The following is a 14,962-nucleotide window of genomic DNA, read 5'->3' on the forward strand; positions in this document are numbered from 1 at the left end:
ATCTAGATTTTTAAATTTCCCTAATACGAATTAATTAAACGAAATTCTACTTAATTTAGTGCAAGATAATGCTTTTGTAGGTTAAAATCCAATTTTGAAGATGATTGATACAAAAAGAAGTGTTTTGAGCATAGGACCAAAAGTTATGAAACGATGAACCTGACCTACATTGGGATTGTGTGAAGGAATTAGTGCATAAATTTAAGCAAGAAGATCTTATCAAGACAAAAGATACACCATTTGACATTGAATTTGCATTTCAACGCAAAAAAATAAAAAGTAAAATCACAATTAGAAGTTATAGATCAAAAGTTACGAGTGCTTAAACTTATGTAGAAAAAGTGAACGAGGACCAAATTGTGAAGTATCAATAAGATGTAGGAAATGGGTTTTCATTTAAAATGTCCGAACGCTAAATTGACACCTAGACTGCTGACGATCAATTACTCATAAATCTAGAGAATGTTTTACTTGCAAAATTAAGGAAAAACTGGTTGAATTATACTTGTGAGTTAAAAAAATGGTATATAACCTTCTGATAGTGTTTTTTCATGAATAATTCATCTACCTGGCATACAGGTTAAACAATAAAATCCGTAAGAGTCAGGCTCAGCTATAGTCAATAAAGTGGGAAATAAAACTGTAAATGATTTAAAGATTAAATCTTTGCAAGAATGTAAAACTTAAATGAATAGGAATCAAAAGCTAGCCAAGGATATCGGTAAACGTTGAAAGATTGAGGTAATTGCATGAATAGGAATCAAAAGCTAGCCAAGGATATCAGTAAATAAGGACTAAAATATGATGAATCGTGCTTTCTTTGGATCCTATAACTGTACAGTTACTTCGTTTTTTGCACCGAAGCAAATAAAGTTACAAATCAAGACGTAGTAGATCAATGGGTGACTGATCCATTAATTGATGCAGATTCAGATCTTTGTGTTTGTTCAATAACAAAGTGGTCAACAATCCTTACAGTCTTTACAGGATCCTGATGGGAAGAAACTGACCGCCATTTGCTAGGAAACCTTCTGAGATAGCTAAGGCTTTGTGGCTGTTTCGACTCCCCCTCCCAACTTGGATCCAGCTTCCATTCCTTTGGAACCTGCATAGTCCATGCAAGAAAAATCAACTCGACAAAATGAAAACGGGAATAAGAAAGAGGAAGGTGTTGGAACTATGTAAAGGCACTCTTTAAAGCATCTTCACTCATAGGTTGAAAAGAGCATTTTCCCTTATTCTAAACTCAAAACAAGGAGATGGATTGAAAGGGTATAAACAACTAAAAACAAATGCAAACTAGACATCATGATCAGAATATTCAAACTCACATGATTTTGCTCAAGTCCCACTTGTCAATGAGCGATGGTAAAAGATTCTATGTTAAAGGGAAGTAAAAACATTTCAACCCTGTTCATCGTCCATATTTTTGTAATGCTCAATAGTATGTTGAGCAGGGGTGGAGCCAGGGGGACCCAAAAAAAATAAAAAATTATACTGAGCTGATATATGGAAAAATTTTCATATATATTTTTTTTTTTTTAACTAAAAAGAAACCTAAAATCTTGACAACATGGAGGGCCACCCAGGTGTATCAAGGGATGAGCCGTTTAAGATGGCAGCGAAAGTGGTTCTGGAGTTCTAGAATTTGTGAGGAACCTTGTCCAAGCTAAAATTCCTTCACTAATGGCTTGACTAGTAGCCTATACGATGACCACTAATCGAGGATACTCAAAGTTCTCAAATCAATAAATTGACCAATAAGGAAATTTAGGACTTCCTTCCCACTTGAAAAATGCAATTAAATTGCATTTAAATTTGCAAACATTTCAATACTCACTACATGCATCAAAGTGAACCACCGCATGAATACACTTGTGAGAAAATTGAAATAAGAACTGGAAAAGGGGGAAAAAATTATTGACACAGTCCAGATCAGAAAATCGGATCAAAGGACTTCTCGTATTCATCAGGTACAAAATCATGCAGAATGCATTTCTTACCTTATCTACTGCAAGGGTGAAAACTTCAAGATCGCCTTTGCAGTTAATATGCAACCGTGTAAATGCCTTGTAGTTAGCAATACGAAGTGACGAAAATGCTTCATCAAAGTGTATGTGAAGCCAATTGATGCAAATGTAAAGGTAGCTTCCAAAAATTAATGAGACAATTGGAGTTGAGAAAACCCAGAAGTAAAGGAAGACAGAAGCATAATATATTACAGCCCCTCCACGCGAGAGCGAGGCCATCCCATTCTTGCAAATATTGTTCCTAGTGACGGCCATGACCTGAAATCATATGATTGAAACTCAGAAGAAAAGATAAAGAAAAGCAGGAAAAGAAGACTGAACATTTTCACCTCAGGAACATCAAATGCAGACATGAGATATTTGATGCATGCTGGATAAAGGCCAAATGACCATTGCTCCATACGTGCCCGGAGGCCTGTTGGATCAGGAAAATGCTTGCTTTCCACCAACCGATACCACTGATATAAAGTATGATACCCTGAGATGACACCTTAGATCACTTAGGCAAACGTCCAATTTAGTCAATGAAGCATCAATAGGAGAAACACAGGCTAGACTTTGGCAATAATAAGTCAAAACCACAAACCTTCACAAAAGTGTTGATTCACAAAAACAAAAGATGGAGAGAAAATAAAGCCCAAAAAATCTCAGAGAAGGAGAGAGTGTTTGTGGAACCCAATTGATAGATAACTTAATGTATTCTAGCACAAATGAGCATGCGTCTGGACCAACAGTTTTCACTGCACGTATTCGCAGCCTATTCCACTCAATTATGGATAAAATGCCCCCAGTATATCTTCAATCAATCAGAATAAAAATATTTCTATGTATGTATGTTAAATAGTAAACATATTTGTTGATCAAGTTCAATGTAAAAATGACTATGAGAATAAAAAAAACAAAGTAGAAAAAAAAAAGATTTGTAGGCTTAACACTGATGGATTTGTACAACAGCAAAAACTAAATCCTTATTCCCAAGATACTTGGGTCAGCTACATGGATCCCTTTTTGCCATCCGTTAGGTTCATTGGTAGAATTGCTGGAATATCCAATGAAACTAGATTCCTCGCAACTGCAACATCACACAGTAATTTTGGTCTACCTCTCCTCTTCTAACTTGTCCCACTGACATCCGATCACTTGTGTGAAAAAGAACTTCTTAGATTTATGCAAAACACATCCCAACATTTTTATCCCTCATAATTTATCTTATGCCAACTCCACTTGTTGGCATATATTCTTCAATGCTACCTTATCCATTCTAGAATCGTTACACATTCACCTTAACATCCTCATTTTTGCCACTTCGTCCAGTGGACATATTGTCTTTAACATCTCAAAATTCAGCACTATAAAGCATAACATGTGAGATAACTATTTATAAAACTTAAAGTTTAAACCTCAAAAGAATCTTCCAGTTATATAGAATTCCTTTAGCACTTCTTTCATTTCATCCAGCTCTTCCAAACCTATGGATTACATCTTCTATGACTACTTTTTCTTCGTTAATAATCGATCATAAATACTTGCCACAAACAATCTTTAGGACGATCCTCTACAATTATTATTATTATTATTATTATTATGATGATGATGATGTCACTAAAAGAAAATTTTCACACGCTGCTTTAATTTTACTTAACCTAAAACTTTATGATCTCAAAGTTTTCCTCCAAGTTCTGAATTGTGATTTAACCCCATCTTAGTCTAATTAACTAAAACTATATCATCAACAAATAACATCCTATATATACCAAGGAACCCTATCTTCGACAAGTCTTGCAAACCCATCTAAAGTGAAAAGATGAAGACTTACAACCCTAGTGCATTGACTGCGTTTTACAATTAACTTAAACTCGTGGCAAGTCCATTATAAATGCTCTTAATAATATTTATATATTCTTCTAGAAATCCCTTTTTCTATGTAGCAACCTCCATGGCACTTCTCTAGACATCCTATTACACGTATTTTTCTAACTCAATAAAAAACCATATGCAATTGTACAAGTTACAAAAACATATTATTTCAACTTTGTGATAAAAAACACGCTATCACCTGAAGTTCCCAACAATTTATGCCTGATACATGTCTCAACACCCAATTCCAGGAGCAACATGAGAACTAATGCTGCAGACAGGTGTGCAGAAACGTGAAGAATCCCAATTATTACTTTCCTCTTTCGAGACACTTTTGAAGGTACAAAAGTGAAAGCAGTAACTAACAATAAGAAAGCGCCAGCAGAGGATACATATGAGTACCCCAGCATATAAAGGAATGCATCCCATACTGTGCCAAAAAAGCTCTTCAAGTGACCCGAAAATGTATCATCCTGCAAGATGTGATCTAGCTTACACTAGAAAAGGCCGGAAACTAATTAGTCATTTGTTTGCGAACTTTCAGATCTTGATGCTCATTCAATCATGAGTAATCTGTGCCAAAAGTCCAGTAAAATGTTTTACCTGTGGAAACATTGAAACGGCCAAGACAAAATAAATAATACCGCCAATGAAATCAAACTGCCAATTTTTCTTTCGAAACTTCAATATATTTCCTAAAGCAATCTGCATCAAAATTATTGACACAAAGAAGCATCAAATACGGTAGAAAAGAATAACTTATGATGAAATAATATGGTAATTCAGTTTAAGTACCCTGCTTGAGTCTTCAGATGAAGGATAAGAAGCCTTGCTTTCATAGGATGTCCCATATAAAGTGGTAAAGTTACTAAACACATGAGTAGGGTGCAAAAAAGCCCCACCACAACCATTAACAAGCAAATGTTGCACATATGCTGGCTTCTCTGACGGAATATATGAATGACGCATGTAATGATGCAAGTCCCCAGCCATTCGAAGTTTACACCTCCCTCTTAAATGGTCACATATCAGGTGTGATACACTCTTTCCAGTCACATCATTCCAGTACCAATCAAGAAGCCAATTAGGTTCATGGGTCATAATGATCACAGAGTCATGGTCCCCAACCTGAGATATTGATGAAAAACTTCATACAGGATCTTCTAAATAGAATAAGGATAAAAGCGGTGGAAGAGAAAGAAATAAAAGAAAAAGAGATGGAAAGTACATAAGATGAAAACTGTAAGCTAGTTTAAACCTCCTACTGAAACAAACATTAGTTGCAGAGATGACTGTGACTTGACACATAGGGACCGTTATGTTTCTTTAGTGTTAAAAAATTTTAGTTTAAAAGAAAATTAAGGTGCCTAGAATTCCATTGTGTTTCTTTTAGAGTAATAGTTAATTGGTGGGCAAAAATCTGATGGAAGAACCCAAGCTGTTCGCATTTACATGAGATGCTGTGATGCAAAACTAAAATCAACCATTCTTCCAGGTCTTTTTAACATGCCAACAAACTCGCAATATGACAACCACTACCTAGATGCTAGAAATGATACCTTTTCCTTTATTAGTTCTGAAAAGAACTTGAATTGGTATACATCAATGTCGCAATGCAGAGCAAGGTCAAGACCAAACACCCACCATCCTTTAGGAAGCTGAAGAGCGAAATAGCTTTTCTTCTGAGGCATCAACCATCCACCTAACCAGCTCTTGTGACATATGTACCTCATAAATATCTGAAGGCCATCAAACCAATCTGTAGAGCAGCAAAGATCAATTGAAATACAAAAAGTAACATGGACTAAAGCAATAAAATAGCAAAACTATACATAAGACAACTGAGCCATTGACAATGAACCAAAACTAACCATGATTTCCAGGAATGACAAAACACTGAGGCCCTTCGTACTGCTTTAGATCTGCAATCCCAGAAGGCAATTCTGGCTTGTTTACAGCTATATGATCCTCCTTATACCAGAATGGAGGCTGAAGAGCATATTCAAATGGACGGAAAAGACGCCTCTCATATGTAAATGCTGATGGATTAGGATAGCTATCTCAAAAAAATAAAAAATAAAAAATAAACCAATATATAATGTAAGATCTGACCATTTCAGGGATTGCGCAGCTCAAGTTTTGTTCATAATATTTCTAAGCTATAAATTTTCAAAAATTCAACTACGGCTATAATGTGGCCTTTAAATTGACACCTGCAAATGTGAGGAATAGCATGTATCTTCTCTTTAAAAAAAAAAAAAAAAAACACATGCTGACTTCGAAAAAATATTTCCGTCTGGCAAAGCTATTCATACTTTTAACTAATAAAACAAATACATCTCTCGTTCATAATACCTTGCAGTTTGGAGAGTGAAAACCACGTGGCCATGACATTATTATGCAAAAACATCGCATGCATAAGTTCTAATGGCCAACCATAATTCAATAACAAATCTTAAAACATTCAAAAATTACACAGTAAAATCAACTTGACCTATATGATATCTGTAAATCAGACAAGTGAAGATTTATCTACCTGATAAAACACCAGAGAAAAGTCAATAAAGGCTCGAAAACACATATCATCCGTATTAAAGCATGCAAACTAGTTAATATTTCACTAATAGATATCTACAAGTAAATCCATATAACATCAAAGAATTTAAAAGGCGAAAAGGAGGAAATTAGTTAATTCATTAAGCAAAAGATGGAGTTTAGATTAGACTACTAATTGATAGGTTCTATCTGTTCCCCTTGAGAAGTAGAAATAAATAAACAAATAAAAACTATTGCATTGCAGGAGCTTTAACTAGAGGACTACAAATCCTGATAAATTTCAAAGGTGGATGCTGGAACAGATTGGAGAGCCAGAGATAAAGAGAGATGTGGAAAGTGCTTTATATTAAAATTCTAAAAAAGTCTATCAAATTATGTAGCAATAGTATGTTATATTGATTTTGCAGCAGTTTGTCCCTTCAAATTTTAAACTGTGAATCATCATCTGGCACCTAAGCTTTAGAAGATGTTTTTCTTTGGTATGTATAAAATCACCAAAAATCTGTTATTCATTATACAGGAAATCAATCTTGAAGCCGAGTAAATTCAATATAATGTACTGAAAATGTAATCTAAAATGAGCGGGGGGGGGGAAGGAGGAGCAATGTAACCTTCAAATGACAAATAGATGCTATCCTCTTATGGTCCTTAGCAAAAAGTTAATACTGCTCATAATGAATATGTTTGCTATAATATTTTTATAAGTTTTAATTACATATCAAATGCGAGAACAAGGAAATAATATCATTTGTAAAAGATTTCATAAATGATGTATATTTCCTTCAGAATGCTAAATAAACATCCCAAAACGCACCAAACCTCAAAGTTAACAGTTCATCTGCCAAACAAGTCACATTGCATCTCGCAAATCACTTCCTCTCTAAAGTATTACTATTAAATCCTTAAAAAAAACAATCAGAAAAAAACAAAAGTTTTGAACTTACGCAAGATCTCCCCCGATAAGGAGCAGGTTACCACGTGGCAGTGTGAGCAGAGAATCATTACTCCAAACTTTAATTGAGGGCTGAGCAAGAAGCTTTGCTACACTGTAAGAAGAATTTCCACCATCGCCAGTATCAGCCATAAAGTCGAACCAAAGCTCATCTTTCTCACTAAATTGGTCATACAACAGATCCTCCTGCTCAGCACCATCTTCAACCTTGCTCATTGCCGCCTGATAATTGGGAAAACAAGATATAATCAAAGATAGATAATGCAATAAAAGGTAATGATGATAAAAGCAATATTTATCCAATATATATATATATATATATATATATATATATATGATCTGTTGTCCTTAAAAAATAAAGATGAAAGCAAAAATTTAATATCCACTGTACAGCTTGAAAATACCAGCAAAGGTTGCAGCTTAATTTGTTTACATGAAAGCATAACAAGATATAAAAAAGGAGATTTTACCACTATTCAATACAATCAATTTAAATCACAGTACCAATAGTAACACAAACCTGCATCATACGCATGTCAAAACGTCCAACAAATACAGTTACTGATACCAGTAGATCAAAAACTGTCTTGAACAGATCGGCAGATGTCCTGCATCAAATCATTAGGTACAGTAAAATCATTGAAGATGAAATCCCTCACTTTTCCATCTGACTGAGAAAGAGAGAGAGAGAGAGATTTGATTGGCATACCCCGAGTACCAAGGAACCATATCCAAAAAATCAGGCTTCATTTGCTTTTTCTTTAACTTCTCAAATTCTTTTTGTGACACAGGGTGAGTAAGAGCCCATCTGTTGATTGTTGCACACATTAACGAATATAGCAAGTATTCAACTATAAAAAAGAGGGAAGGGGGAAAAAGAACGAATGGCCTGGCAAATAAGATGAACAGGAAATACCAGACTGATTATCAAATATTCAGGGACTACATGTTATCAAATTTTATGATGATAAAACACAAGGAGGAATTCAAAGATACAGACAACCCAATTTATATACAAAAGACAGGTGGTAATGGCAAGGTTGGATTATGAAATAGACTACTTACTCTTTCTCTCATTACTGTAGTCAGGACTCGGGGAGCAGGAATCTCAAAAAATGAAAATAAACGGTTCGAAACTAAAATATAAAGCCAGAGGCTCAATTCACAAATTCAGGGTATGGACGTCTGAGAGAACGTAAACTTGAAACGTGGCATCAGTCAACTCACCCTGTTGATCTTTCCACAACATAGTTGGCAATATAGAGACCAATAAATGTGGCCCATAATGAATATATAGGAGAGATTTCATCTGGTGATTCCGCACACGAGCCACTACATGTCAACTAAAAGATGAGTTGGAAAGAGAAAATGTCAGCAGCTGAATAAAGCTGTTCACAATGCAGATCAGGAAAAATACAAATTACGACAGCAAAAATCTTACCTCTCCATAAATGACCCATTTGGATAAAAATGGATAATCACTAGCAGACCCAACTGGGGCAAACCAAGATGAGCAAACTTGATCCTTGAACTCGTTCATGCGAACAAATTTTGCAAGCCATGAGTTCCTTTCTTCCTTTTTCCAAAGTGTAAACCAGCCAGAGTTCCTCCTTTCAAATGTCTTTTCTCTCATAATAGCACGGTTACCGCAATGGCTATAAAATACACAGCAGGCTATACTTATCACCTACAAAACAACAATGCCAAAAAAATTAGAATTGGGGAAAGTCTTGTTTCAACCTTGAGATGTGTGCTAAGGACTTACAGCACAATTTTGGAGAATTGTCAGAATGGCAGGTCTCTTTCCAGCCACACGGGCAACAAGGCCAATATACCAAAGGCCAAGGAATATAACATGGAAAACAAGAAGAAACAAAATGGAAGATACAAATATCGTCAAAAACAAAGATAGGTTCATCCTCATATCCACTCCCATTGATTGAAAACTGGGAAGATGATAAAGTGCAGCTATTAATATCCAGGCTATATACCTGCAGTGTGCAGACACCCATATCCAAGTTCATTAGCTTGATCTTAGTAGCTCTTACAAGCACAATTAATGCTTGATATCCTAATCAAAATAAATTTAAAGACAGAAAAATTTATTGAGATTAAAGGAAAAGAAAACCTACCAACGACTGAAATTTGAATAACTTGGTTTGATTGTTTTCCCGATAAATGGAGAAGAAAAGAAATAAAAGAAGCCTAGCAAACAGGCATAGATCGACCACCATTTAATGTTGCTGTCTAGCTTCTGAACAAGTGTGTGCATATTGTCTGAAGATATGAAAAATAGGCAACCCACAGCAACAGCAATGACCGCATGCCGTGAATGCTCATGTGGATAGGGATATGTGTGAGTGAAAATAGTCCTAACTGTATCCATATTTAGAGTATCCAGTAAACCAACAGGCCGTTCATCAGATCCCATGGCAGAATCTCAAAATTTCGGTCATTTCACTTGATTTTAAGATTCTGTAGTCTCTGCTTCTCAAGCAACAACCATACAATTGAGACCAGCCCCTGAATCCTGCATATAAACGTGAATCAAAAAGCTAAACAACCACGTATTGAAAGTTCAACTATTTTAATGATTCATTAAGCTGCAATTCGCTACACTTGGCTCTAGAATTAATCACCAATTCAATAATCCATTCACAAAGTTAATAGTTACAAGTAAATTAAATATTCCCTTTCTAGACACTGCCAAATCAACAAGCTCTAGGAATTTATGAATACCATGACTTCCCAGACAACCAACTGCTAATTGAAAACAAGACCGATAATAATGAATCCAGTAAAGCACTCACTTGAAAAATCCCCAACTTGGCACTACAAACCCACGGACTAAGAAACCCGAAATTCAATTAATCGAAATTAGGGTTTGTATAACGGAAGTTTGACTCAAACGAGCAAAAAAAAAAAACTCGGGTTTCCTTATTTTAGCATATCGTTGAAGATTACCAGCATCACAATCCAACAATAGCTCAAACTCTCTACAATAATCCAGAAAAATCACAACTTTACATGCAGAACAATTTAAACTTCAACTATAATTGGAGGAAAGATGTACTTACCTGAACGAAGAAAATGATTAAGAAAGGAAATGTGGGTCTGCTTATGCGCATGTAATTTAGTTTAAATAAAGAAATACGAAATGTTCGCGATTAAGAAAGCAATCACTTTTTAGTTGAATGGCATATTCCTTGTACTCGGACCAGCCCTCCACCGCCACTTCCTACCCCTCTCTGCGACTTCAGAAAAAAGTATGCTAACGTGGTCATAAGATGATCTGATGTAAGATTTGCTTATTTGTAAATTGTAAACAACTTGTGAAGAACTGCGCGATTTTCTCTCTGACAGACACGCAATCACTCTTTTTAATTAATTTGGTTTTTTCTTGTAAATTATTCTACAGAATTAAGGTCTGGGGTTTCAATGAAGCGTGGGGTTTTCATTTTCAAACCGTTAGGTTCAATCGTACGCCGTCGTTCATTTGCGCACGACGCACGTGGTTTCCATGTGATGGTTTGAAATTCAGTGCAAGTTATATTTGGAATAATGCTACTCAAAGGGATTGCAAGCAGGGACTATTTTTTTATTTTTTTTTATTTGTCCAATTGTGTTGCGCCACATGTTTCTCTGTTATTAATTTCTGTCACGAAGCTTGTTTGTTAGCATGATTGTTATATTTGTTTGCTCTTATTATTAAGCTCCTATGATGGCATTATTTTGATAAAAAAATAAGGATTTTAAATAGTAATTTTTTAAGAATGAGCGATTAAAAAATAGGGAAATGATTGAGTTTTACATATGAAATATTTTATTGTATAAATGTGGTTGAAAATAAAAATGAGAACTAAAGAATTTTAAAATAATGACTATCAAATTGGGGGATAAGTTAAGAAAACTCAGCATGCAATTAGCTTTATTGTAATTCTATTCGACACACTCAAATTTCAATAATAACTGAAAGCTCCTTACTTCGGTTTCTTATAATAAAGGTGGTCGGAGAGCATATTTAGCCCTCGTTTGAGCCTCATTCTTGTTAAAAAAAATGTATTTTTGAATGATGTATTGACAGAAAGTGTGTGATTAAAAAATAAAGAAAAATTTTGAATTTACGTGTAATATTATTTTATTAAAGAATGTGTAGTTGAAGTGGGATTAAATCACTATTAAAAATGTATTTTGATAAATAAAAAAAAATAAGGCTTAAACAATAATTTAAAGTTTCCAGCTCGAATTCAATACAAAATTAAATTGTGTTTAAAAATTATGCATATTAAATTAAAATCATGAATGCATTTCGAGGAGATCCAACTAGCTCTGAGTTAAGTGACATATTCACCCTATCCAGAACTCATGCGTTGACTCTTCAATATTAGTCTATACGAACCTCCGCTCAATTTCTCTCAAGCCTTATCTCTGAATAGGAGGTTGTTTGGTAGAGCTTTTAAGTCAATTAAAATCAATTTTCTGATTGTTATTTCACTATTTCAGTCGTCATTTTTGAATTCTTCTCTCATAGGTAGGACCCACTTTATCTCTAACGATAAAAAAAATCAATTATCAAAACCCCTACCAAACAAGCACTAGATAGTTCTTCATTATGGCTCGGTGGGTTCCATTAAGGTTTAATGCTCTATTTCACTCCCTAATAAGAATTTTTTTCATCTTCCATTGTGGTACTACTTCGCTATTTGTCGCCTTAAAGTATATAGCTTAGCGAAGTGGTTTTTGCTGATTCACACAGGATTCCACGTATTTCATACTATTCGAATCAGAGTGTAGGCTAATGATATTTTCTACTACTAGACTTTCAACATTTAGGGTGCAATATATGTACTAGTTTGCCTCGGATCATAAATGCTTGCATTGTTGTCCCATAATCCCGTTTTCAAGATTAGGATGCACCCATTTCTCTTGCTACTATTATGGAAATTACTTTTGCTTTATTTTTCGAAAGGTTGCCCTGCTCGATAATTTTCAAGTCAATGCTTATTTTCAACTCCTCGAAACATTTTGTTGATTACCACATTGTCATCTCTTAGTTCCTAGATATCCATTTTAAGCATTTTCTCACTTGAACCTCACACTTATAAGGCTTCTAAAATGCTGCTAAATGGATGGATATTATCAACACCAATGAATAATAAATTATAAATCGAACCACTAGTTCAAACTTATTTATTTATAAATAAATGTACTAAGATGCAAATATTTTAAGCTTTAGTCAACATGCAATTATTGCGGGATGTTAACTTGCTCAGTATAAAGACAAGTTTGACCTATATCTAACCTCTATTAAAAAGGGAAAGGAGATGGTACTGTTGATTGAACAATAAATGAATCTCATATTACTGTACAAAGTGCAAAATGACTTCTTTTTTTTTTTTTGTCTTCTTATTTCCATCATGCATCACCCCTCTTCATGCAACCGTCTGACTTCTTTTATTTCTTAAATCAACCTTCCATACTTATTTTCTTCATTATCCACGATCGCACAACTTCTCCTTTCTTCTATTCATTTCTTCTTCTCTTTTTTCTATTTCGTTCTCCTTTAATTTCGTTTTCTCGGTGGTTGACATTCTAGAAGTTCTAACCATCTATTTTTGTTTTCTTTTACAGAGGCTTTCCATCATAGAAAATCGAAAGAATTATTGAAACAAGGGTTTTTGGTAAGTAAATATAGATTGTTACTATGAATTGAATGTATGTTGGTTTGATAAATTATGCATATTAAATTAAAATCATGAATGCATTTCGAGGAGATCCAACTAGCTCTGAGTTAAGTGACATATTCACCCTATCCAGAACTCATGCGTTGACTCTTCAATATTAGTCTATACGAACCTCCGCTCAATTTCTCTCAAGCCTTATCTCTGAATAGGAGGTTGTTTGGTAGAGCTTTTAAGTCAATTAAAATCAATTTTCTGATTGTTATTTCACTATTTCAGTCGTCATTTTTGAATTCTTCTCTCATAGGTAGGACCCACTTTATCTCTAACGATAAAAAAAATCAATTATCAAAATCCCTACCAAACAAGCACTAGATAGTTCTTCATTATGGCTCTGGTGGGTTCCATTAAGGTTTAATGCTCTATTTCACTCCCTAATAAGAATTTTTTTCATCTTCCATTGTGGTACTACTTCGCTATTTGTCGCCTTAAAGTATATAGCTTAGCGAAGTGGTTTTTGCTGATTCACACAGGATTCCACGTATTTCATACTATTCGAATCAGAGTGTAGGCTAATGATATTTTCTACTACTAGACTTTCAACATTTAGGGTGCAATATATGTACTAGTTTGCCTCGGATCATAAATGCTTGCATTGTTGTCCCATAATCCCGTTTTCAAGATTAGGATGCACCCATTTCTCTTGCTACTATTATGGAAATTACTTTTGCTTTATTTTTCGAAAGGTTGCCCTGCTCGATAATTTTCAAGTCAATGCTTATTTTCAACTCCTCGAAACATTTTGTTGATTACCACATTGTCATCTCTTAGTTCCTAGATATCCATTTTAAGCATTTTCTCACTTGAACCTCACACTTATAAGGCTTCTAAAATGCTGCTAAATGGATGGATATTATCAACACCAATGAATAATAAATTATAAATCGAACCACTAGTTCAAACTTATTTATTTATAAATAAATGTACTAAGATGCAAATATTTTAAGCTTTAGTCAACATGCAATTATTGCGGGATGTTAACTTGCTCAGTATAAAGACAAGTTTGACCTATATCTAACCTCTATTAAAAAGGGAAAGGAGATGGTACTGTTGATTGAACAATAAATGAATCTCATATTACTGTACAAAGTGCAAAATGACTTCTTTTTTTTTTTTTGTCTTCTTATTTCCATCATGCATCACCCCTCTTCATGCAACCGTCTGACTTCTTTTATTTCTTAAATCAACCTTCCATACTTATTTTCTTCATTATCCACGATCGCACAACTTCTCCTTTCTTCTATTCATTTCTTCTTCTCTTTTTTCTATTTCGTTCTCCTTTAATTTCGTTTTCTCGGTGGTTGACATTCTAGAAGTTCTAACCATCTATTTTTGTTTTCTTTTACAGAGGCTTTCCATCATAGAAAATCGAAAGAATTATTGAAACAAGGGTTTTTGGTAAGTAAATATAGATTGTTACTATGAATTGAATGTATGTTGGTTTGATTTTACTTTGCAGTTCTAGGTATATTTTTTTATAGGGTATTATTCTCGAAAGATTAAGGATTTTATTTTATTTTACGAGGCAAGCAAAAGATGAAGTAGTTATAATGGATCTCTTGGGTTGGAAAAAAGCCCACGTCTTCAGCCTTTCAAGTTGGTGAGTTCTGATTTTGAATTTTTAATGATTTTGATTTTTTTATTTTCATTTCTGTTGTTGAAATGTAAATAGTAGTTCTAGCTCATTGTTATCTCCTCAAGGTAGTTAGTCAAATAGGTGAAAAAATATGGTAAACTAAAAAAATAAATAAACAAATAGTTTGATCGTTTGAAGCTGAAATATAGTTTGTATTACCTCGTATATTTCTTTTTCAAGCGTGAAATAT

At 34.3% G+C, this 14,962-nt stretch overlaps 1 protein-coding gene across 3 annotated transcripts; it reads right to left on the reverse strand.

Moving 5' to 3' along the window:
- Window positions 1-647: 647 nt before the first annotated feature.
- Window positions 648-10,905, reverse strand: LOC111408811. Of its 3 annotated transcripts, none has more exons than XM_023038585.1 (16): window positions 10,579-10,905; window positions 9,528-9,925; window positions 9,161-9,386; window positions 8,837-9,082; window positions 8,623-8,738; window positions 8,105-8,203; window positions 7,916-8,003; window positions 7,388-7,617; window positions 5,759-5,943; window positions 5,447-5,646; window positions 4,683-5,015; window positions 4,491-4,592; window positions 4,087-4,384; window positions 2,360-2,508; window positions 2,004-2,288; window positions 648-1,105 (listed from the first exon to the last, which is right to left on the reverse strand). In XM_023038585.1, exons 2-16 carry the CDS (start codon window positions 9,824-9,826, stop codon window positions 896-898), a joined length of 3,066 nt encoding a protein of 1,021 aa, XP_022894353.1. In that variant the 5' UTR covers window positions 9,827-9,925; window positions 10,579-10,905; the 3' UTR covers window positions 648-895. The 3 variants fall into 3 exon arrangements, with proteins under 3 accessions (XP_022894353.1, XP_022894351.1, XP_022894352.1); XM_023038583.1 differs by having other exon boundaries at window positions 10,473-10,905; XM_023038584.1 differs by having other exon boundaries at window positions 9,528-10,905.
- Window positions 10,906-14,962: the final 4,057 nt, after the last annotated feature.

This window comes from Olea europaea, chromosome 14, assembly GCF_002742605.1.
Source record: "Olea europaea var. sylvestris chromosome 14, O_europaea_v1, whole genome shotgun sequence".
Taxonomy (NCBI): domain Eukaryota; kingdom Viridiplantae; phylum Streptophyta; class Magnoliopsida; order Lamiales; family Oleaceae; genus Olea; species Olea europaea.